The following is a 22,797-nucleotide window of genomic DNA, read 5'->3' as shown; positions in this document are numbered from 1 at the left end:
TGTCATTTCCATGGCTACGGCTGTACAGTCTGTTAAGTATTATGTAGGCTAAGTCAAAAGGCTTAGAGCAGCATGATACAGAGGGCTACTGCTCTAAAACACATTTTGTATGTCCCCTGTGTGTCTCTGTGTGTGAATACAGTCACAGTTGCAGTTTTCCCAGCTTAATGAAATATCACTCTGATATTCTCAATATCTCCCTAAAGGGGCTTATAATATAGTTTTAATTGTATTGCAAGATATTTTATATATTTAAATTTTAAATTGCACTTTTACACTCGTGGGCTATAAATGATGACATAACATTATGCACAATTTAATATATATTTTCTGTGATAAAGGGTATTTTCCAAAGTATTCCTACAGGATGCACCTGCATCATCACTAACAGTTAGCTCCATTTCCAGCAAAGGTTTTGTTAATTTTCTTATGGGGAATAAATAGGGGGTGTTTCTCCAGTCGATATCTTTAATTGCTCCTGGGTTGTATCAATACCTTCCCGTTTTAACTGCTCCATCACCAAGCCACTGGGAACGGGTTGCCCGGGAAACGGCCGCATGGCAACAGGATCAGAGCCTGGGGGTTGTCTGCTTCTAGGTCTGCTCCCATTTTACATCGCGTTTCCTCACTAGATGGTGTGCAAGCCACTGGAGAGTACACTTCCCCGCACAGTGGGCTCCACATCCAGCAAAACAAACCTGGGAAACTGTACGGCGGACCATTTCTTTACGGGGCTCCGAGGAGGAAAAGTGTGGAAATAAAAACGACGTTTCTTTTTTTGAACTCCTCGCTTAATCGAGACGGGAAGACTTGGGGAAAAAGCGGCAACACAACACAGCTGTCATGGACATAATGTTTGCGGTGCAGGATGCTTGTGTCTCTGGTCAGTGGCTAACTGCGATAATACTCAGCTTGTGCTGCTTTCTGCCGTCCTGTTTGCCCGCTGGACAAACTGTGGACTATCCCTACTCGGTTGAAAGTGTGGTCAGCAGACAAGGCGACACGGCTCTTCTGAGGTAAAACAAGCCTACACAACTTCACTTTCTCCCGCTCACACTAACTCTCTGTCGGGGGCTCTCTAAAGCTCTCATCCGCACACGCTCCTTAACACCAGTTAATCGTTTTAAACATGTCTCTTAACTACTTTTAAACGGGGTGTTTGCACAGCGTCTGCGATAAACACACAATAGGCCATCTCCGATCCATCCCGTCCTTGTTTTCGCTCGACTGGGGGACGGTCAGTGCTACGCAGGACGCCGCTCCTGTGCAGAGGCAGTTGCAACCGCAAAGTTTTCTAACATACTTTCCCTCTGTGCACATGAGCTACCAGAGTTTAAGTGTTATTAGGTGTGCGTTTGATTGTATAACCTCTTGCAGGTGGGAACATCTCGCCTGAAATAACCAAACGAACAGCCCCGCATAGCCTATCGCTCATTACATGATGGTCGTTCCTACATTTCCAAAAGCTATGAGTGCTAAACACAGGAGCTGAAGATTGAAAACCGAACTATTTATTTAGTGACGCCCTGACAGTTTTGCAGAATGAAGTGTTTATTGTGATGTCGCAGTATAAAAACGAGGCCGAAGAGTGTGTTTGTGTGGTGGCTGTTTATCAGAATCGAGTTATGGCAATGACGCGCTCTCTCCCCCATCCTCCCCCATCTTCCCTCCATCACGTATGCTACGGTGCCAGATAGAGCTGCCTGTTAATGCACACACTGACTGGACATGGGCGTGGACTAGTGCACTTCGAGAAGTTTTTGCATATTTTGTTCTCGGCATATCATCAAAAACAGTGTCAACCTAGCTTACAGCACTTTCAATGCAGAAGTATCAATACCACTTTTGCAGTTTTATCCCCCTATATCACATCTGTGGAGTATATTTCAGTTATTCTCAGAATTCATAACTCTACACTAAACACAGGGGAAAAAAATGCAAATCCTTGAAAGCTGTGATATTATCTTGTTCTACCAATATCAAATATCCGCTGTGATGGCTCTCAGAAAAAGGCTGAGGGGGCAGGCCTGGCCCATTTCAATATGAATTGTGTGGATGTTGACTGAGAGATGCCCAGTGTGGCCCTGAATACAGAGCAGCTAACCGTCTAAAGTTCCACTCAGCTTGGCTTTTAGTCATTATTGTTATACTTGATTGCTGAAGAGCTGAATTGTTTCTGTGGCATAAGGTCATCATAAGTGTCTTTATAGAGGTAAGTGTCTTACGATGAGGGTGGTTTAAATGTGTTGCTACTTATCATCACATAATTACCTTGGCAACAGCTATGGGGTGCTAACTATTTTTAACATGATTTTAACCATGCCTAAAGGGCTGTCGCATCAAAGAGACTTACACCTCTGACTGTCTCTTAAGAGAGGGCGTCTAATTCCCTGGTGTCAATCTGTGTCGGCTGTGATCAGTGGCAGAAGCTTTGCCGGAATCCATATGGTTTATTGGACCAGAGATTATCCCTGGGCTATGAATCAGCTCAATAAACAAGTTGCCTCCCACCCCTTGAATAAGGCAACACTCCACAAGCGGGTCATCGCCTCAGTAAATGCCTTCTAGGAAGATGCATTCATTGCCGGGTTCTTACACCTAATTAATGGTTATTCAGCACTCGCTATAACCATTCATTGGCCTTTTTTCATTCACGTGAATGTTGCCTCTGTGAAGTTATCACCTCGCTGAGCTCACACCTGTTGACCTTACAGAGATTGTAAATCTCTTAAACTGTTGTCCTTGCCTCTCTAGATTGCATTAACACTGTCATCACCAACGTGATAATAAAGGCCTACTGTGTCTTGTTTCAGTCATGTTCTCATACCACAAGGAATCATGGCTTAGTCGTTTCTTCCTTCGTTCTTTTTTCCCCCATGGTCTTTAGAGACGGTCATCAAAGCATGAATCATTTCTTTTAGCAACTTGGTGCAGAAAACAGTGCTTGTTTGTTGCGTTTCTCGGTTTCAAGACCTCGGACTATTAGAAGGCAATTTTACTGTGGCCCTTCGGGTGATTTCTGGCTAAAAAATGTGAGCACTTTCAAATACTGACAAACCCAGAAGCATGCAATTAGTCACTGCCTCTGGATTATAGAGTAGCTCCCGTGAGGTGCGTCCGCTGTCATATGTTCATTTCCCCCACCTATTAAATTCTTAGCGCCGCATTACTGCTGCCCTGATTCATGTTGGACAGTGGGTCCATATCAATTAAATGATTTGAACTTCTGGAAGATGAGTAAGGGTACACATGTGCATCATCATCCTTTTTTATCTTTTTTGATTGGTTTAAAGCTAAGCCATTTCCAGCCTCTAACGAAGGACTGCATATTTGAAACGAGTCGGGCTGCTGCTTCTTTAGTGTTTTGCATCAGTGCATTCAAGTTATGCACGCATGCTGCATTCTTTTACATGAAATCTATCAACTTCCTTAGGGAGCCCATTGTCTCAGATGAGCCACACATTCCTTTCTCCCCACATCCTTTTGCTGTTTTCATGTCATTTGGATTCTGTTGAACAAACCCCGACTCTTCCCAGTAAATGTCTCATCTGGCTATGAATTTGAGGGGGACAGCCAGATGAAAAGACAGTTCCCATGCTGTCAGGAAACACACGGTATCAGTGGCAGCCTCTTCCACATGAATAAACAGCTGTAATCAACAGCAAAGAGCGAGTGTCTGGAAATTTAGTCCGGGCAGACTGAAATCTTAAGCATTTGCTGCTATCATACAGATGCCATTTGCAGTACTATTCTTAAAGTATGTTGGTCTTTTTATCTTGGTGTGTCATGTTTTCCAAATGAAATATGGGTGGTGCTAGAGCTAGACAAAAGTTACAACTGATTGTGCTTTAAAAGTGACACGTTATATTTGTTTAAAGGGAACCAGGTAAATAAATATGAGCAAGGCTGTACACACCAAGAATAAAATAATGATCCAAGCTTATTTTCGTCATTTAGTTTGACAGTTGGCCCACAGCCACAGGATAAGGCCTGCACCATGGGCCCTAGTCTCTGTAATGGTGCAAAATTGACCTGTCACTAGTTTGAAAGTCTGGTATTCCGTATAAATCTAAAATCATTGCCTCATGTCAACAGACCGGTTGATGAAAATCTTTTCTGGCTGTACATGATTGTACTGGAGCTGCGTTTTTTAGCCCTATCCAGGACACAAAAAAAACAGTGCCATGTATCATTTTCCTCAACTGTTTCACTATTATGGCTTTGAAAGGTCTTGACATTTTCTATAAGCACTTGAGCCAGAGACAACATCCAGTTTAAATGGCTTGGTGTCCCCGCCCCAACGAAGAGGCTGGTGAGGAGGAATACAGGAATATCAAGTGTTCAAACACCTAAAGACACCATTTTAGGAAATCATTGTTGACTCTACCCTTAACACAGACCATAACCATGGCTGCAAGGCTCCCTCTCCTTATTTTACATTTCAGATTTTTTTAATTAGGCCGCAGCCCGTTGTGGGCAATAGCCTGGTTGGAGATATAGTATATGGTTTGCACACCAGTTAGCTGCCAGATACCTGCAGTTTCGTGCATTCGTTCGGGAAAGCTACTTTTTCTGACACATTGGTAGGCAACCTGTGAGTCTGTTAATGTTAATTAAATGCCGAAATGTGCCTCGCCTGTCTGCTGCACTACATGTTTAATGCGATCATTGTTGCTTTGTTTAGTTGCTTTGCTGCACAGTCCTTATGCTCTTAGGGGTCTGCCCATCTCAAGGATCAAGTAATGTGACCTCATTTTTGGAGAGGGAGTAGATGTTATCACGATGCAAAACAATGGGCATGGGGGCTCCCAGATGGAGTCACCCAGGCACAGATATAACTAACATGGAGAAACACATGCTGTTTAATGTAAAATAAATCCAACCTTTTTCTTTTAAAACACAAGAAAGCCTGCGTATTCGTACCACTGTGGGTCTGTGCCCTGTTGCCCAAGGGAAGCTGGATACACTAAAGTATTAATCAGATTCATTACTCTGGCATCCATTTTCAATTGATGTTCTCTAGTACAGCTGGAAATAAGCCAGTAAGGTGACAAGCTAGATCAGGGGCTGAGAAGTCTTTCACAGCAGCTGCCTCCTCCTTAAGACCTCCAGTTAACCTCCTCCGCAGCATCCACTTGAAAGTCAGAGCCTGCTGACTTGTTTTGAATTGTTTGATTCATGCTTGTTTCTGAAATGAGCCTTATCCCACAAATAAGACCAGAATTAATCTCAAATGTGTGGAGCAACACTTTCATGACATTTATCAAATGCTCTTTGGATTAGAAAGAGCCATATGGTATGGTTCATTCATCTTGTTTTAAAACCTACACACAAAATCCAAACCAGTGTTGTAAATGATTATATTCTATGCTAGAGTTTTTTTGTGAACGCCCATTGTTATTTATTTCCATGTGTTGTAACTATGTGCCAACATATGATGAAAGCAAAATGAAACTCTAAAATCTCAATGAATTCGATCTAAGACAAGATAAGTGACTTTATTTTTCCCAAACTGGGACATTTTTGTATTGCAGCAGCATTATACAATACAAGGCATAGAAAATAATTAGAAATAAAAAGAAGAACTAAACACTGCTAAAGTGTAAACATCTCAAAGAAGACATAAAAATAAACTGGCATTAGAGAAAATACAGTTGACTATGAAGATAAATAATCTATAAAGTGTCAGACAAGTAAACTCTATTGAAACGAACAAATATAAAGCAGGATATAGGCCTACATCATGAAATATTCTAGATTATATTCATCCTTTTTGAGGCAATCTATTGTTCTTTTTAAAAATAAAGTGCTCCTATTTCTAGCATATTTCAATTAGAGCTAGTGATTGAGTGCCCCAGTGAATTAAAGCCTAGACAGAAATGCTTTTATTAGGAAAATCCTTCATGCGCAATAGATGCTATGCTAGGTTTTAAAGCGCCTTTCTAATATTCTTATAATCGCTACAATAACAGGGGATAGGGAAAATGATTTAGGGTGGAAAATGGAGCTTTTACCCCGTACCCAGCTGTGAGCTTCCACGTAATTGCAATAATTCCAAAGAAAAATCTCAGAAGAGTGTTTTTGTGTTGTGAGAAAGCTATAAGCCTCACAATTAAACTTGACAGAGTGACTTGATAGGCAATAACAGGTTGTCTTTTGGCCAATTTTAAAGTGAGGGTTAAACTGAATTTTTCTACCAAACATGTCTGTTGGGGAGATGTGTATTTTGTTTTACTTCAATTAAAGTTTGGCTTGGGAACAAATATTTCAATGCTGCATTTGGCCACGTAATAAGTGTAATCATCATCATCAAGCAAGTGCTTTAAGTGTTTTGAGTTTTTAACAGACTCCTTTGACAGATTGTGGACTGCATTGATTCTCAGTGTGCTACATTAGAAATAAACCTGTTTCCGTGTTGAACAGTGTACAGCCTTTTCTGTTCTAAATCATACGCCAGCACTTCCTGTCTCTCATCACAGAGAGCTACAACGATTCCTCAGAGCCCCTTCAATTACAATCCTTAATCAATCAGTTAGCATCTCCTTGTGTTTCATGATAATTAGTTGTGCTACTCTGACAACATTGTAATCTCATCTGGGCCTCCTAAATTGAGCCCGCTTATATACCAGCAAGTCTTATTATGCCTCTCATGTCAGCAGGTTATAGAGAAAAACCTGCTGACATCACTGTTTGAAGCCTGTGTGATGCTGAAACTTTGAAACAAGGAGTGGAGGCGTACGGGTGGTACACTATACTTATGTATGCTGAGCACGAGAGACACCTTAACCTTTAGTAAGCATCTGGGAAACCTGAAATTATCTGCTAAGAAATCACTGCAGGAGGCATCGTCATATACAGTGGGCAAAGAAGTATTTAGTCAGCCACCAATTGTGCAAGTTCTCCCATTTAAAAAGATGAGAGAGGCCTGTCATTTTTATCATAGGTATACCTCAACTATGAGAGACAGAATGAGAAAAAAAATCCAGAAAATCACATTGTAGGATTTTTAAAGAATTTATTTTCAGATTATTGTGGAAAATAAGTATTTGGTCAATAACAAAAGTTCATCTCAATACTTTGTTATATACCCTTTGTTGGCAATGACAGAGGTCAAACGTTTTCTGTAAGTCTTCACAAGGTGTTCACACACTGTTGCTGGTATTTTGGCCCATTCCTCCATGCAGATCTCCTCTAAAGCAGTGATGTTTTGGGGCTGTTGCTGGGCAACACGGACTTTCAACTCCCTCCAAAGATTTTCTATGGGGTTGAGATCTGGAGACTGGCTAGTCCACTCCAGGACCTTGAAATGCTTCTTACGAAGCCACTCCTTCGTTGCCCTGGCGGTGTGTTTGGGATCATTGTCATGCTGAAAGACCCAGCCACGCTTCATCTTCAGTACCCTTGCTGATGGAAGGAGGTTTTCACTCAAAATCTCACGATACAGGGCCCCATTCATTCTTTCCTTTACACGGATCAGTCGTCCTGGTCCCTTTGCAGAAAAACAGCCCCAAAGCATGATGTTTCCACCCCCATGCTTCACAGTAGGTATGGTGTTCTTTGGATGAGTTGAGTTTTTACCAAAAAGATCTATTTTGGTTTCATCTGACCATATGACATTCTCCCAATCCTCTTCTGGATCATCCAAATGCCCTCTAGCAAACTTCAGATGGGCCTGGACATGTAGCTACTGGTTTAAGCAGGGGGACACGTCTGGAACTGCAGGATTTAAGTCCCTGGCGGCGTAGTGTGTTACTGATGGTAGCCTCTGTTACTTTGGTCCCAGCTCTCTGCAGGTCATTCACTAGGTCCCCCCGTGTGGTTCTGGGATTTTTGCTCACCGTTCTTGTGATCATTTTGACCCCACGGGGTGAGATCTTGCATGGAGCCCCAGATCGAGGGAGATTAGCAGTGGTCTTGTATGTCTTCCATTTTCTAATAATTGCTCCCACAGTTGATTTCTTCACACCAAGCTGCTTACCTATTGCAGATTCAGTTTTCCCAGCCTGGTGCAGGTCTACAATTTTGTCTCTGGTCTCCTTTGACAGCTCTTTGGTCTTGGCCATAGTGGAGTTTGGAGTATGACTGTTTGAGGTTGTGGACAGGTGTCCTTTATACTGATAACGAGTTCAAAAAGGTGCCATTAATACAGGTAACGAGTGGAGGACAGAGGAGCCTCTTAAAGAAGAAGTTACAGGTCTGTGAGAGCCAGAAATCTTGCTTGTTTGTAGGTGACCAAATACTTATTTTACAGAGGAATTTACCAATTAATTCATTAAAAATCCTACAATGTGATTTCCTGGATTTTTTTTTTCTCATTTTGTCTCTCATAGTTGAAGTGTACCTATGATAAAAATTACAGGCCTCTCTCATCTTTTTAAATGGGAGAACTTGCACAATTGGTGGCTGACTAAATACTTTTTTGCCCCACTGTATTCAGCTGTTTAGTCCAATTTGTCATGCAATCTCCATACATATCTCACCTGATTTTTATTAAGCCTATATCCCATGACTTTTGGAAGTGGGACTGAATCATCATCATGGGAGTTTTCCCCCCAGGAAGGAGGGATTGATGTCATTATCTTCAATGTAAGATATTGTATGTGTGAGCATGGTCTGAAGCTAGAGGGACAAAAGGTAAACACTAGTTTGATCCCACAGGAGTAATAAATCAGAAGTGTTGACACGTGGTTGTCTTAGCGATGCCCTTCATTGAGTTAAAACAGTCCGGAGGGATTTCAGCTCTTGTAGAGGGTATTCTCTCGTCCTTTAATGGAATTCAACATGAGCATTGTATCTTAGGTTAACACTAGGTACATGCACCTCCCTCTGGAGCCACAATTTCAGAGATGGAACAGTAAAGACAGCAAGCAAGCGATTGTACTGTAGGAGATAATGTGAATATGGCATCCTTAAAGAGTAGAATAATTACTTCTGGTTGCTGTAGTTCCACGTTTCAATACAAATACATCTTAATTAATCATTACATTCGTCAGTGTTTTCAACAGTAACTTAAGGAAACTATCCCAAATTAAGAAAGAAGTATTGACAGTCATTTTTTGAACACTTCAGTTAGCTCACTCATTGTCACCTTCCACCATGGCTGGAGACTCCAGCAGCTGAAGTAGATACATATTGTCATAATTCATTTGCTCGATGTTGGCATGGCTAAAGAATTTTAATTGGAGTCGCTCTGAGCAGGTTTTGGGTTTTGTTTTCTCCTTCTCACTGTCTCTCTCTCTCTGTCATCTGCATAATGAGTGTGTGGATTTCAGACTGCTGTAAATGTTTGTTGGAGCCGAGTAATTGGACAGTGTGCATCTGTAATTATTAGTAAATGGAGAAAGAAGCATCGGAGCAAATCAATATCCGTGAGAATACGGCTACCATTGTTCCCAATGGGGTCAGGAGTTAAGGTAGCAGACGTGTCGGGCTCATTTCCGAAAATACGTCATTAATACTGTAAGGAATTTATGCACAGTAAGTAAAGGCCTCCTTTTTGGACATGATGTTGCAGTACTGTGGAATACTTAAGCATATTTACTGAACAGTTTTAATTTAATGTTGTTGTAGAGGAAGGGGGGCCATGACAAATGGAAGTATTGAATGTTTCCTATGAGAAATGCCCTCATTGGTTGTCCACCAATCAGACTTGGCTAATGTTCAGTAAAATTATGCAATTGAGAGATTGGCATCCATGGTTTTACTCTGCGATCTCGGGCCATTTTCGTTGTGGCACTTTTACAAATTGTGTGACACAGATGTAATTTATGCCATCTTTAACAGGATAAAAATACCCGGCCAGGGAAGCAAGTTACAAACTCAGTAAGACACTAGAAGACGCATCACATAGAAAAGTATGGCAAGTTTGATAAGCTGACAGCAGACAATTAAAAGAAAAGAGGTAGGCCACTTATAGAGTATGACCATGATGTTATGAAGGCTAACAATATTTTTTACATTTCAAAGCTTCTCTATTCAGATTATAAAATGAAGCCTTGAATGTAGCGTGTGTCCCTTTTGCATATGGAATTTAGCAGGAACATTTTTTTTTTTTAATTCAGTGTTGTTTTTGAAAGACTAAGCCCCAACAATCTTCGATTGAAGCATCATTTTTTTCTGATAAAAACTTGCATTTTGACCAAAGACTAGACTGCAGCCCTAGCTCTGTGTGTATCTGGGGCTATTAGATAAAGCATTGGCAACAAAAACGTGATGTGGGCATCTCTAGTAGATTCATACAAAGGTTTTTCCCCTATGAGTATGTCATGGAAAAGGTCGAAACCTTCCGTTTTGAATAGCATGTTTAATTATATGAACTTAGAATCTGGTTGAACACACCTCTCTGTAAGTATTCCGTTCTTTCAGAGGGAAACATATTTTATTTTTTGACTACAACACAATGTAAAGCTCTTGAAAAAACGACAAAACACATTTGCATTAATAGGCTGTCAGGCTTTGTCCCAACCACTCCATGGCAGGAGGATTGACTAAATCTGTGCTAATGTTAAACAGTGAATTCATCAACTGATCTGTGAGACTGCCACTCATTAAGATCCTAATTTTAGACGCGAGGAGGGGGGTTCGCTATTCATAATGGGACTTTGATCTCTCAACTTCCCTCTCTGCGTCTCTTTCTTTCTCCTCTCTCTCTGTCACCTTCTTTTTACCTTGCTAACTCGTTCTCTCTGTTCTTTTATTGCATCTAAAGGTAAGCACTGTAGCCAAGCAAATGTAGCTGTGATCAGTTACTACCTATCATTTGATGAGCTTTCCGATATGGTCTGTAGGGACTTGGTTCTTCTTTGGTCTGTATCAAGCATGTTAGCTTACCTGTGGTCTGTCCTGTTATACTCAGCAGTCAACGGTGCTTCATCAGAAATCATTTGAGACAGAAGCTGGAGGCTTGAAGACAATCTGGTCAACAATAACCATTATAATACAGATGCTAAGTTAAAACCACTTTATTACATGGCTTTGTTGAATACTCGATTCTGATTGGTCAATTCAGAACATGTCACACATTGTTAATCCAGTAGTACAGACCGCTGTCAAGGAATATATTGACCGTTGTTAAGGAGGATCAAGAAAGGGAAAGGAAAATAACGTTTGTCCACATGCTTGTGTTGCTCGCACCTTTCGATGTTGTGAGCGCACTGTCAGCCTCATCTGTCACAAAGGCTGGAAGTATTTGTAGCTGCTTCACAATAAAACCCTTACAACGTTGACCTGTAAAAGACTTTCATTGTGAAGCAGTTGCAGAAAAGGTCAGGTTTGCATTACCAGAAATGTGCAAAAGGCTTTTGCTAGTACTAGTTAGGACCAATAATGACTACTTTTTGAGGAAAATAAAATATGATACCAAAAGCTTTTTTAAAATGTCTTTTTACTTATAATCCAATTATCCATATTTAAATAGTAATGAATGAAATAATGTTTTTTCTGCTACAATGACTCACTATTTGTCTCTCTCTACTTAAACATCCAACCCTGGGGTAATGCAATATTTATACTCCAATACAAGTATGTGCATACATCATCATTTACTGTCCAAATATTTGTAGAAATAAAACAGTTATAGTAGATTAATTGAATGGCGGATTGACAGAAAAGTAAATATCTGATTACATTTTTTATCTGTAAGTTTTTTATTCTCCAAGAAAAAATGACAAACATTCACTAAAACCCATTTTTTTCCAGTTGTACCATAGTGGACCAATTATACATTTCAGTTGTGTACTGTTTGTCAGACAAATTGGATATGTTTTCTTTCATTGCTTTAAATAAATTGTTAAGGGCAGTTTTCAACATTTTGTACAATAAATGGATTATTCAGGAAAATAATCATCTGAATAATCAATAACGGTTATGATCTTGCATGTGCACCCAGCAATTCAGGGATGTAGCCAAGTTTCCTAGCAGCAGAATGATCTACGGGTGTTTCAAACCCACAGAGTATGAGCTTGGCAGCATTCAAAGCTATGCTAATAATTCAAAGGCTTTTGGAACAAGAAAAAGGATAGCAGTTCTCTCAAGAGATATTTTAACTTTCCTTTTCAGACTTACATGCAAGCTTTACAGAACAACATGCAATTACCTGTACTAGGTTCTCTGTATTGATGTCGGGCTGTGTTTTTTTCTTAAATTATACCTAGTAAGCATGTTGAAAAGGGGGATTACAGTTCCAGGTTAATTAGCATCCAGCCATAGGAGCTACAAATGAAATGCATTTGTAGATAACACAGTGTATGGAGCTATGTGTGTTAGAATATGCATGCCAACTGTTTCATCTCAATGTTTTTTGAGACACACAGTAAGATGGCACAATACAACTCCCTTCAGGCATTCAATCAGGTTCCAGCTCCTACAGTACATTTTTCGGTCTCTAAAACAGCCAGTTGTCTTCAGTGAAGTGTGTGGGCCACGTCTTTCTTCCACAAACCTCAAGTCCAGGCACTTTCTTTGATTCCAACACAAAACCCCTGCTGCCTTCCCCTCAGCACATTGTGAGAGTCACTTCCATTTCAGAATATTCACCCTGGTTTTTGCCGGTGCAGTCACTAATGGGTAGTGTTTTCAAAGCCTGCGGAGGATAATCCTGTCATCTTTGTTTTCATGGTCACCTCAGGCCCATTCAACAAGTTCAAAAGAAAAAATGTGTTGTGCAGTATTGTGAGGCTTGTACTCTAACACGGCACATGTAGTATCTCACAACACAGGCGGCGCTACGCGTGGAAATGCTTTCAGTGGCATGTACTGCCTCACTTTTGGGAAAAACTCAGCCAAATGCTTTATTTTTCTTTTTGTTGTCTAAATGCTGATGCCAGTGTACCACAACATAAAAGTGCTTTGGGTGGGAGTTGGTTATGAAGCGGTTTCATTCCTGGATACTTACTGCTTTCACAATTTATTTTGGCTCAATTCATTTTACAGTCCCTTTTGATGCCACAGATTTGATGTTTCAGGGATTCACTGACTTATTGGCCAAACATCGGCAACTGGCCATTGGCCTTATGGCAAATATTGGCATTCCTTGAAGGCATTAGCCACTGTTTATCTGTTGTGTCGCATAAATGATGCACTGACTCAATGTTGTTGTTGTTATTTCTGCTTGGAATCGGACAGCAGTAGATGCTGTCACTGCAGCTGCTGTTCCAGAGAAGAGGCCACTGGCAACTAACAAAGGTGAAACTAAATATTGGTCCTTTAGGTGTATCATACTAAAACACACAGGTTTTAGTTTATGTTTTAAAACAATTGGCAACAACCAAATTATTTTAAAGAACGGAACTGACACCTTTATTTCCACTGAACTCAGAATGACGCCGCTTTACCACTCAGAAGTAATGTGTGCTGACATGTGCATTCAAATTACACTTGCCCCTTAGATGTATTGTTTTGGCATAGAGCTTGCATACTCTTGCCATAGGTTTAGTTGGAAAAGTGGGTCTGATTGAATTTCTTACTTATCTATAGAGTGATGAGTCCTCAGCAATGATATAACTCTCTTTCATTTCATGAAGTTCAATTTTGATGGGTTTGTTGGCTGCAGAAGTGTTTTACTTAGATGCAGTGTCAATTGGTATTTACAGCTGCCATGGCAATTAACATTTTTACATAAATATCCAAAGTATTGGCTGACTTCCCTTGTTGTTTTCAAGGTATGAATGCGTTCCTGAGCAAAAAATGAATACTGTTGCTGGTACTATGCACTGATGTGTTTTTGTTACACAGTATAGTTGTAGTACTTTTATGCATTACACAGATATAGTAAGATGCTGCTGAGCCCTGCTGAAGCAGACATTCCCCCATACTCCATCACTGAGTGAATGTTCAGAGCACTTCAGATGGACACTTGCCACTTCCTCCAAATTGATTTTTACTTTCTGCGATCAGCTCAAATATGCACTTCCTTGTTTTTTCAACTCAGCTGCTGCTTTTCTGACTAAATTATTCCACAGATAGATGTATTTTTCATCTCACAGTTAATAAATAAGGTGGATACTGTTTACGGCCGCATGAATAATTCATGCAGACATCCTTTTGTAGAGATTAAAAGCACAATAAGAATTATTCACGCTGTAAGCTTACATAAATGGTTTTAGAAACAGCTAATCAACTAGCAAGTCTGTCTAAGGTGAGGCAGCCACCTTAAGTTGTGAGTTCGTCCTCAGTAGTGCCTGTTTAAGCTCAGCTGAAAGCACACCAGAGAATAAATTCAAAGGCTTCAGTCCATATCATCTCCACCTCCTCCTCAATTCAGTCTTCTGAAATTCTCTTGGACGCAATAGTTCTTAGTTTAGCCTACTCCGCCACCGAGGCAGTGACAGGTTCTTATTATACAGTCTGGGAGCCTTAAACATTAACAATTACGTAGGGATAAAAGCAGCAGATAAAAGGAAGAGAATTATGGGAAGAAAGAAAAGGGCAAGAGGGAAAATGAAACGGAAAAGGGATTTAAAACACAAATCAACAACATTTTGCTGATAAAGCAGGCAAGCGATTGAGTTTGTTGAGAGCAACATGACAGTAATGGCTCTCCCCACTTGTTTCGATATTGTAATCAGATTTAGAGGCACATCATGTATATTTATTCAGGAAGGTTTTTTTTTACATAATACCCTTTGTGCTCACCAATTGCACAGATAAGTCACGCATCAGTGCACACCGACAATTTCCCCAAACATAAGCTGAACCTTTGTCCTTCATTGAAAACCCGTGAACATACAGCAGACTGTTATTAGATGTCTTCCCCTGCCATATGGTTTGCTAGCTCAATAATTGCCTGGGCCGTTATTACAGAACATTCTGGATGAATTCATGATCTGAACAGGCCGTGCTGTTTAGCAAACACTCTGAAAAGGACACTGGCCTTCTGTTTACTCCGCCGAAAACCCTCCAAGCTCTAAATGGATTAATGATCTTGAGGTTGTCAGTTTAAACGCAAGCGCAGAGGATACTGCTGATGTGTCCTTGAGCGGGGCACTTAATCTAAGTTGTGTCAGTTAATATCCATCTTCATAAATGCATTATACACATACCATAGGTTATGTAAGTCACCCTCGATGAAGTGAGGAGAGACAAACAATGTGGGCCCAAGAAAGCACCTTGGCCCCAAAACACAGTCATGGGGAAAATCAAGTGGCTGGATAGCATTGGTTGGAGCCCACTATCATAATGTATTCTGTGAGTGTATAGGGGCCTCTTTTCCTGCAGGTAGATATAAATAGGTAGAAAAAAGGACACTCATAGGTTCTTATCTTCTGTAAGAATGTATGGCTTGTGTATGGCAAATGTGCGCTACACAGTAAACAGGGCCACGATGTGTTGCTGTTACCGGAGGCTTGTGGGCAGTGCTTTATCACAGCGGCATAGGCCAGACACTTCTCTGAGTGGGTGGTTTGCTCAGACCCGGGCCCTACATACTCTGGGAAGAGAGTTTGCAGGGTTGCCCAATTAGTGCCGAAAAGTGTAGCAGTGCGTCAGCAGGGAAGTGTGCACCAGAGGAGGCGTGTCATCAATCATCACTCCAGCTTCAGGCTCCATCCAACCCTTTTTCCTATCTGGCAGAAGGAGAAGGAAGGAGACTGACAGTGGCCGGCCAAATCCAGGAACAACGGCCTGCACGGAAACTGACTGCAATGAAGACTAGCTCTAGGCATCACTAAAGGGCCATTAATTCTTTTGATCATTGTTATATATTCTCAGAAGTAGATACAGAGACGAGATTCATAAAATGTGTATGTAAAGGATAAGTCAGGTTTTGTACTATAATTTCTCCAATAGCCTAAAGAGCAGATCAAACTGTATGACTGAGCTAGTAATACAACCTGTATAGTCAGTCCTGATATTATTTATTTGTGTATATTGTTCTCATTTAGAATGATTTATATTATCAATTTACCTGCAGATCATTTTTTTGATTAAATTGTGGGAAATTAATTTGAAAAATATTCCATTCCAGTTTCTTAAAAGTCCAAAGGGATGTCTTTAAATGTGCTGCTTTGTCATTCCAAACTCAGCCGATATTCACTTAAATATGTTATAAAACTAAATATCAAGATCTGAAACAGGATTTTTTGAATAAAAACAAAACCAATCATCTAGTTGCCGATTACTTTTCTGACGGCAGACTCATTTTTTGTCAGCTTATTGTTGCAGTTCTATTTATCTGTACCGATTATCTCCATTCAGAAACATATCAGTGAGTCGCAGCATTATAATATGTGGTACTGTATCCCAAATACACTGTGGTAATACAAACTAGCGAACTTAATCCTGGAAACAGACCACCACATGTGCAGTATTTTCTTCTGTTTACGTATTGTGTGGAAATGTGCTGTTAGGCAGGTAGAGTCAGGTGCACCCAAAACCTACGGTTGGCAGTTTGATGCCCTGCTCCTGTTGTCTGTGTCTGAGTTTGCCTTATCAGAACGTGAAAACGCCAAACAGCTCCCGTGGTTGCTGTCATCAGGTTGTATGGGAATAGATTTTAAAATGTATATTTAATAGGAATGAAAGGACATGGGGTAGGGAACAAGCTGGGGAAGTATAAATCTAAAGTATAAAATAAATAAAAAATATAGGCAGGTTTAAAAATACACATTAGTTATTGATGATTTCTATAACCACCAAAACTGTTTAACTGGATCTGTAAAGTAGTTCTAGAAGATCGTGGAACACCTTAAGTGTTCTTAAGTGGTCCACGAGGTCATCAAAAGCCGCAATTACTGTATGCGAAATTATGTTTCATGACCTCTGACAAATTTGGTATTTCGATCCTGTCCAATGTTTACACCACCTCCCCTTCCTCCAGTGTAAGCCATGAGTAAACCAACTGTTCATCCTTGGCTTTTACATGGAACCATAGTGTGACACTGGCTTTGAGATTTGTAACGTTTCCAAAAATGGGTACTTAGCTCTGTACGGAGGGTATGATGATAATGCTAGTTCATCATCATGTTAAATGCCTCTCATTTAGTAAGTCTTCTCTCTGCTTTTGTCACAGTCTTGACAGTGTCAGAACCAGCTAATGAGAGCTTAAAACATATTCTCTGATTGTTTTGTATGATGTATGAAACTTCTAAAACTTCACATTTAATTGATGGTTAGATTTCCTGGCATGATTGCTTTCTTTCTTTTTATGCCCTCTGCTTTATAGCAGATAAAGTCCATGTTGGAAATGCTATAAGATAATCTGTCCTTGGGGAGCTGTACAGTAATATTATACAGGATATAACAGGAGCTGCCCTCCCATGGAGCTGGCAGACGAGGTCTGTGATAGAGACACGTTGGCCAAATGATAATGTATATGCAGTTACGGCTTTATTCAACCTTTCACCATATCTGCACGACCAAATTGGTCATTCTGGACTGTAATAGCCCAACCAGGTTTGCAAACATGATATGTCCTATGCTGTACCGTCCAACTGTCTGACATCCACCTTTCATAACAGTCATCAACATTAGCTAAATTGTCTAATTAAGTTTTTGTCCCACCATCACTTGCAAATCATCCTAAAAAACATTATCTTGATGTTAATGTCCATATGGCATCTGTGATGACTGTACCACACTCATGAGCAGTGTGGTGGTGGTGGTGGGGGGGGGGGTGGGTATACAATGTTATTATGCCAATGGAGATTTCTCCTGATTAGGGAAAAGCAAATGATATGACACCACGAAATCCCTGAGGCTAGCCAGGCATTTTATGCGTTTCAGGTCACAGTTCAATGTCTTTGGCTGTGTTTCAGAGAGCTTCACAGAATGGCAGCATGTGCTCTTCATAAAACATCACACTGAGGTGGGAGAAGCATGTTGTTTTAGACCAAAAGTGTCCGTGGGAGGGTAGGATCTACTAGTAATAACCTCTTCTTTAATGCCACAGTCATGAAAGGCAGGGTTGACCTACATGCTGTAAGGAGGATTCTCGCTCTCTTGTTAGTGTGTACTGGTGGGGAATTGAGGTCTTTTCTGTCAGGAGGTGATACGTTGAAGCTGCACACTATCTCAGCTAAGCCCAGGGAATAAAAAAAAAATAGGAGAGGGAGAGAAATGGATAGAGCAAGCTCTGTGAGAAGGAGCCAAACTCGATCCAGCTCATGTGTGTATTTGTGCACATGTATGGGTGTGTAAAGTCTTCATAGACAAGTGTGTACATGGATGTGCCTTTAGCCTGTGTATGTGTGTGTATGGGTAGAGAGAGAGACAGTAGGAGGAGGGGTTGACTGACGGCCCTATCTCCCACAACTCTATGGCGCTCCATACATCATTAATCGCTGACAAAAATGAACATTCTGATGTATGCTTTGAGGGCTAAAAGACCATACTGCCGGCTTTTCCTATTGTGTGTGTGTGTGTGTGTGACCACTATACATGATGTGTAGGTGAGAATTCACTACCATCCTGAGGTTTCTGACCTGTGTGATGGTTCAGTGCCACTATGATGGATGACATTGTTATCAGAATCTCACCTTCAGAATGGGGGCCGTCCTATCTTGCTGTCAAGGTCAGTGGTTACTAGGTTTATAACAGAGTGGCAACCTAGTGAGCTTTCTGAAATGCACCCTGTTATCCAGCGAACATCTATCATATCAAATGTCAGATTCAGTAAGGCCACTGTCTGACAACAGCTACTAGAAAGCCGCCAATTTGAAATATGACCTTAGCATGGGATTAATAATGACCAATTAACTGAATTTATGATTAAATGTTTTAATTTATTCAGGAATAGTGTGTGTGTGTGTGTGTGTGTGTGTGTGTGTGTGTGTGTGTGTGTGTGTGTGTGTGTGTGTGTGTGTGTGTGTGTGTGTGTGTGTGTGTGTGTGTGTGTGTGTGTGTGTGTGTGTGTGTGTGTGTGTGTGTGTGTGTGTGTGTGTGTGTGTGTGTGTGTGTGTGTGTGTGTGTGTGTGTGTGTGTGTGTGTGTGTGTGTGTGTGTGTGTGTGTGTGTGTGTGTGTGTGTGTGTGTGCCAATCAAATGGCAGCTTGGTTACAGCTTGATTGGGACTAATGTTGAGCCAGGGAATTAGCCTCACCCATTAGTCCGCAGGGAGTTCATAACAGATTGCAGGCTTTAATACAAAAATAGCCCCACCAGAAATGAGCATATACCATTGCTCCAACTGCAAATCCACTTATTGAGCTCTCAGTTTTCAGATCAAAAGCAGCCTCCCAGCATTGCCCTGCATTTAGTTGAGAACTAAGAAATATAAAACGGTGTTTCCTTTGAACTTGCTTAGGTTTAACAAGACAAGTCTGTGATATATTTGTGCCTACACAAAAACAACCATTAGCAGTTAGCAAAAGGGTTTGGACTTAAAAAGGAATATTATTGCTTTGGTTTGCTTTTTTAATACCTCTGTGGGCCTGTTCTCACAGACCAAGATCAAGCTTCTTCTACTTTTTTCACATTTCTGCAATGTTAGAATTTTCTCAGCTAACCTGCTGATCACAATTTTGGTTGATTGCCTTCCGCTTCAGCTGCTACAGCTACTCCGAATCTCATGGTCCAGTGAGATCGCTGTCCATAATTCAGCAGTTTCTATTGTTTTCACTTTCAGGCTTTCCTACAAGTCATAGCTCTGCCCGCAGCAAACTTACTCAGGTGCATTGTTTTGTTTTTGGCTTTGGTTTGCATTGCCAGAAAATTCTAAGATTATATGTTACAGAAATAGGGAGCTTTGCTCAGTTTTCATACATCTGTTTGTCTGCTCTCCAGTGCAACACTTTCACCTTCAACCTTTTTATCCCTGGCTACACCTGCTTCACCCATACTCACAGGACTGTTCATGGGAAAATTACTCTTCAAAGCTCTAAGACAGTTTGTACAATGTAAAACCTAATTGTTCAATCTTAATGTAAACTAATTTACCTTATATGCAGTTTGAGATGTTCTGACTTGGTGGTTATTCAGTAAATCAGCACTTCTATCCAGAAGTGATTTTCTTCTTCCTTTCGTTTTCCACCTTGAACAACTTGTGTGACAAAAACAACAACAAATAAAATAAATAAGTTAGTGGACTGATTGAATCAATTAAGCAGACACAGGGAATGTTATGTTTGCAACAACACCTTACTGTAATTGCAGCTCCAACTGGAGCAGATAAAGAGTTTTCAAACATTAAACACGCTTTCTACCATTAATGTGGCCTAATCGTTCGAGAAAGTCCTATTTGCTTGCTTGAGATCAGAGTAAAAAGCAGTAATGAGCTCAACCACACAGTAGGTGTGTATAATGTTCTGTAGCATTGCAGTAATGGGATAACCTTCCCAACCTATGTATTTATTGTGTTGTCTTTAATGGGGAGCTGGTGCCTAAAAGCAGGGGTTCATTCAGAGCTTCAATAGAATATCATTAATATGTTGATCTTTGAAGATGAGCAGGCTATTCTTGGAATTCGTGTACAGGATTGAGATGCATTGGCTTTTGTAAACTCAGAAGTAGAGGATGAAAACACCTTATAAGACTGGACATCATTTAGAAGTCATATAAATCATATTGTGCGCGAGTCACTAGTTATTCCACTTCTTAAAACAGTCACTGGAAAGATATCTGTGCGGTCAGGGACTTGGTCCGTTCATGAAACCAAACCCCTGGATGTTGTAAGCAAAAAGCATGCAGAGCTCTGTTGAGCCATGCTATGCTAAGCCGTGTGTAAAAATAGATTCCATTAAGCCCTGATTTTCACAGTGTTGATATGATTTGCTTCCAAATGTATAGGGCCAGTGTTTCTAATAACTCTTGCTAAATATTGAATTTAATTACCCTAAAAAGGTGATCGCCTCCAGGCTCTCTGGACACACTTTCTGCAAGATGTTTATGGAAGAATGCACAGTAGTTGGATTGTGTTTTAGCGAGTATTATATTAATAAATTATGGAAGACATTCCATCCTTCCCAAGGTGTCCAAGGCTTGAATTTAGAGCAAGGAAAGCATTCTCTTCCGACTAATAGAAAGCGTGTCAATGGAAAAACCCATTACATTTGCCTTTAGGCCCTTTCCTATTTAACACTGTTCTCTTTAATGGGGTTATTCGGTAAACCTCACGGCCATCTTCGACTAATTGCGTTGTTTCATAAACTGATAAGGAAAACTCACACAGGTTAGAGGATGCAGCCCATACCTCTTATTTAGATTCCTGTAACCATCCAATTTAAGAGCTTAGCCGCCTTTACTTCTTATCAGCCATTTTTACCTTCAGCCGAAATTACATACTCTATAAACAGGGTTTGTGAATTGGTGTATACGAGACACCCCAGTGCTGTGATCTCACTCATATGCATGATGAACGGGAATGAGTTTGACAAGAAACACACCACAGAACAGATTTTGCGATTCAGTTGATGAGATGAGCTTGTATCTTGTGCAAAATCATCTAAAAACCCTAAGAACTGAATTGTGTGTATATGTGTGTGTATGCTCGATTGCCATTGGCTCATTTGAATGTGTACAATGTCGGTAATGAGCAGCCAGAGCTGGTGAGGCATTTTACGCCCAAGGAAGGGATGAGATGGATTCTCTGCTGGGTGTTTCTCTTTTGCCATTATTATCCTTGTTGCCAAGATGCTAAAGTCCCAAATGCTGTGGATGGATTTAATGAACCTGTTAGCTTAGACAGAAATTCATTCTCCTGCTATTCCCCTTCACTACTGGCATGGGTAGAGAAGAAGCATGCACAAATCACAAGATTTATATTACAACATCATGACAGTTAATATGTTTTTGAGCCAATTTGTTGCTGCTTTTGGAGCTGTGCTGTTTCCCCTGCCCGTTGCAATCACTTGATTGGATGTGCCAGTCAAGAGAAGGAATTTTCTGCAGGATTTCTGATTGGTTTTGTCATTTAGGAGATTAAGAGGAAGAAAAGCAACTGATCAGGACTCTGGTACGTTATTGAATTAAACCAAAATGGGATGTGTTTGCTGCTGCTCTTTGATGTTTGTTTTTTGTGTTTTAATAAGTTGGAAGAATGTTGCAAGAGTTATCATATAATTCTTACTGCCAATTATTTTTCTTCTTAATCCAGACACTGTAAGCTTGTCTAGCATTTCTAGACAATGAGAGCAATTTCTTGTCCCACACAACAGTACGCTCATTAAGCTCAAACTAATTATGCTTAACAAGGTCATTTGGAAACAGGCAACTGTCACAGAAACGACAATGGGGTTTTGGGTAAGCTTTTTGCCCTCCTGCAAAATACAATTATGTAATTTAGTCTCCATAATTTAGTTTTCCTCCAACATCCTTTCAAGTATCCATCAATCATTTCTCAACATTACCTTCACGTCTCAAATTGAAGAGAAAGCTGCTTCACAACAGTAACTATACAGTCACGCTTTCTATATGTTGTAAATATTATGTATCTGTATAATCACCTTCCTTCTATTCGGGTAGAGCCAGTAAAACCCAAAAATATAAACACATAAGTTTAGGTGGTCTAGGTTAATGTGAAATATATGATCGTCTGGCTATTATGCTGCAGGAGCGAGTTTTTAAAGTTGAATTGCTTCGATCTTTTTCCCCGACATGCATGCATAAAGTTGATTTTAGTAGTGTAACAGAGACGACTGTGAACAACCTTTCAAAAGGTAGGAAATAAACTCCTAATATTTGGATGACGACTTCATCATTTTGCACTCAAAATGTGCCAAACATAAAAAAAAATGAAACTGTGATTTATTCGCTAAAACACAACTGTATTTTTGAAATGAGTCAGCTACCAAACAAAAGAAAAACCTCAAGAAGGAAACGGTGAATTTAAAAACGGTTCTCTGTTTATCATTAAACACAAATTGTTTGG

The 22,797-nt window shown here is 40.3% G+C and overlaps 1 protein-coding gene across 2 annotated transcripts in view; it reads left to right on the top strand.

The window, feature by feature from the left end:
* The first annotated feature begins 632 nt into the window (after positions 1 to 632).
* Positions 633 to 22,797, top strand: part of negr1 (neuronal growth regulator 1) — a 120,649-nt gene continuing 98,484 nt past the window's right edge. For both annotated transcript variants that reach the window (XM_063891933.1, XM_063891932.1), the window contains exon 1: positions 633 to 1,016. In XM_063891933.1, the coding sequence (XP_063748003.1) occupies positions 844 to 1,016 (173 nt within the window). In that variant the 5' untranslated portion in view covers positions 633 to 843. The remainder of the gene's footprint in view (positions 1,017 to 22,797) is intronic.

Source organism: Eleginops maclovinus, chromosome 9, assembly GCF_036324505.1.
Source record: "Eleginops maclovinus isolate JMC-PN-2008 ecotype Puerto Natales chromosome 9, JC_Emac_rtc_rv5, whole genome shotgun sequence".
Classification (NCBI taxonomy): domain Eukaryota; kingdom Metazoa; phylum Chordata; class Actinopteri; order Perciformes; family Eleginopidae; genus Eleginops; species Eleginops maclovinus.
The sequence above is the reverse complement of the archived record's forward strand: the minus strand, read 5'-3'. Positions and strand labels throughout refer to the sequence as shown.